This window comes from Octodon degus, unplaced genomic scaffold (genome assembly GCF_000260255.1).
Source record: "Octodon degus isolate 3935 unplaced genomic scaffold, OctDeg1.0 scaffold00016, whole genome shotgun sequence".
NCBI classification, from domain to species: Eukaryota; Metazoa; Chordata; class Mammalia; order Rodentia; family Octodontidae; genus Octodon; species Octodon degus.
The window spans coordinates 8,799,913-8,802,457 of NW_004524592.1; the positions used below are offsets into that span (position 1 = coordinate 8,799,913).

At 44.1% G+C, this 2,545-nt stretch overlaps 1 protein-coding gene across 1 annotated transcript in view; it reads left to right on the top strand.

Annotated features, from left to right (window-relative positions):
• Positions 1–2,545, top strand: part of Idh1 (isocitrate dehydrogenase (NADP(+)) 1, cytosolic) — a 17,053-nt gene that overhangs the window by 11,866 nt on the left and 2,642 nt on the right. Inside the window, exons 6-7 of the mRNA XM_023710155.1 lie at positions 1–93; positions 2,453–2,542. Coding sequence (XP_023565923.1) covers positions 1–93; positions 2,453–2,542 — 183 coding nt within the window. The remainder of the gene's footprint in view (positions 94–2,452; positions 2,543–2,545) is intronic.

The window sequence follows — 2,545 nt, forward strand, 5'->3', positions numbered from 1 at the left end:
ACATGGTGGCCCAAGCCATGAAGTCAGAGGGAGGCTTCATCTGGGCCTGCAAGAACTACGATGGCGATGTGCAGTCGGATTCTGTGGCCCAAGGTAAGGGGTAGGTTACCAAGGGGAGGTGGCCTAGCTGGAGATGTAGCCTGGTACTAGCAGAGTACTTACCTACTGTGCCTGCATTCCTGTGTTGGATGCCTGGACACACCCACACACTCTCACCACACATACACATGCGCACACACTCTGTCAGGAAGCCATTAGGAAGCAGGACTTACCTGCATATCTCAAAGTGATGCCTACAGGGGCATCTGGAAGGATCAAGTAATTATTTTGTATCCAGACATTCAAGATGTATGTCAAAAGGCTATCCCAGGTGAATGTTTGTGTTAGTTTTAATTATATTTCCTTTTTCCCAGGAAATACTACTTTTTGTTGTATGAAAGGCAAATATCTCTTAGCAGTCTGAAAGCCAGTGGATAATAGCTTTGATGTCAGATCCATGAGTTGTATCACTCTGTCCTCTCCTTTTCTTGCTCTAAATCTTCACCATCACATTTCCCAGTGCACAGAGAAAGGGTAGAGCTTTGTGGAGACTTCATAAAGGAGGACAACTCTTCCTTATACTCACAGTTCTGAGAGAGGGACCCAAAGTTCTTCCATGGCGTGGTTTTAAGTGTCTTGATGGTAAACATTAGACATTATCTGGAGAAATAGTTCATGTGTAAATGCCTAATTAAGGAAATCCAAACGATTTTGAATTAAGAGTTATAAAGTGTGGAGATCCCCAAAGAGACCTACCCAAGAGCCAGTGTTGGTCCAGAGCCTACAAGTCACCGATCTTAGGCAACTCAGCAGATTAAAAGGCAGCAAAGCTGTCTTCCCTCTCATTTTTCTCAAGAGGCTTGAGCTACTTTGAACTCACACTGTTTCATTTATCTGACCTCAGATCGGGTGATGGCACTGAGTTACTTCCTAATAATGGATAGACAAATTTACCTTGGTATGGTAACTATGAAATTCTCTAAATATCTGTTTGGCTGGATGTGGTGGTGCACATCTGTAATGCCAACACTTGGGAGGCTGAGGCAGGAGGATTGTTGTGAGTTTAAGGCCAGCCTGGGTTACAAAGGGAGTTCAAGGCCAGCCTGTCTCAATAGCTAGTCTCAAAAAGATATAAATAAATAAAGAAGCATTTATGAAGTCTCAGGAGGAAATGGTAATATGGAAGAAGCTACTAATACCACACAGAAATCTCTTAACTCTACTGAAAATTCACCAAAAAATAAGCATAATTAGAGTGATTTCCACTTTGTCTTCCACCAGGGTAGGGACAAAGAAGGTAGCACTCTGTTTAAACTTATATTACTACACAGGTGCTCATGGGAGGTAGCAACAGTGGAGAGAAGGGTTCTATGATTCCAGGTGAAAAGGAGTGCACAAAAGGGGAGAAATCAACTGCACAAACTTAAAAGTTGGAGTACAGTTTTCTGAATAGGAAACCATGGAAGAGAATTGTTAAGCAAACTCGGAACAAGGAAGAATAAATGGGTGTGGTTGGGTGCAATCCATGCTTCCCCCCGCCTTTTCTTCCCAGTCCCAGCAAGTCTGAGCAGAACACCCTCACATAAGACAGACAGTGACACACTGAGCTTTTACTCCAGCACGTACTATGCTGAGGAATGTGAATGTACATATGTATATGAAAATACATATATATGTATATACGTTTACTTAATTATATTACAGCTCAATGAAGTGGGTGCTTTGATTATCCCCCTTTTACTTAGTTACTTTTCTCTCATTGCTGAGACAAAATACCTGACACCCAAAGCTAAAGGAGGAAAGGTTTATTTAACTCACAGTTTATTTCAGTCCATAGTGAGCTGGCTCCAAGGGTAGCATGGCAGAGGGGCAGCTGTTCATGGCGAGGGAAGATAGCAAAAGCAGCAAGAGTTTAGAAGTATCTTTCTGCCCCTTTTATCTCATCCAAGCTACCAGGATTAGGGCAGTGCCAAACCAATCAGTGGGCTGGTTTGGTCATCACACACCCTTGATCCCAGTATCACGCACACTAGATCCAGCCACCTCTGAAAAGGCCCTCTGATAGGCTTGAGGATTTATCTAGACACAAACCATACCATACAGGTACGAAAACTAAAGTCACAGCAGCTGTGAAGCCCCAGAACCAGGGTGAAATGCAGGCAGTCAGACTCAGAGCGCTCCATCATGGAGCAGTTACCCCTGCAATAAGTGAGCAAATGTTACAGCCTTCCCAGAACATTTGACTCTACAATCTGGAGCAAGAACTCTGCTTTCTGAAAAGTAGAAGAGTTACTGGTCACGCCTCGTGTTTACTTTATCAAGACCTGACAAGGTGGAGTCAGTTTCCCTCAGCTCTGAGAGACCCAGGCTCTTCATGCATTGGACTCAGTACTTCATGCTGTGCCACCTGCAGGTTATGGCTCTCTTGGCATGATGACCAGCGTGTTGATTTGTCCAGATGGCAAGACAGTGGAAGCCGAGGCTGCCCACGGAACTGTAACACGCC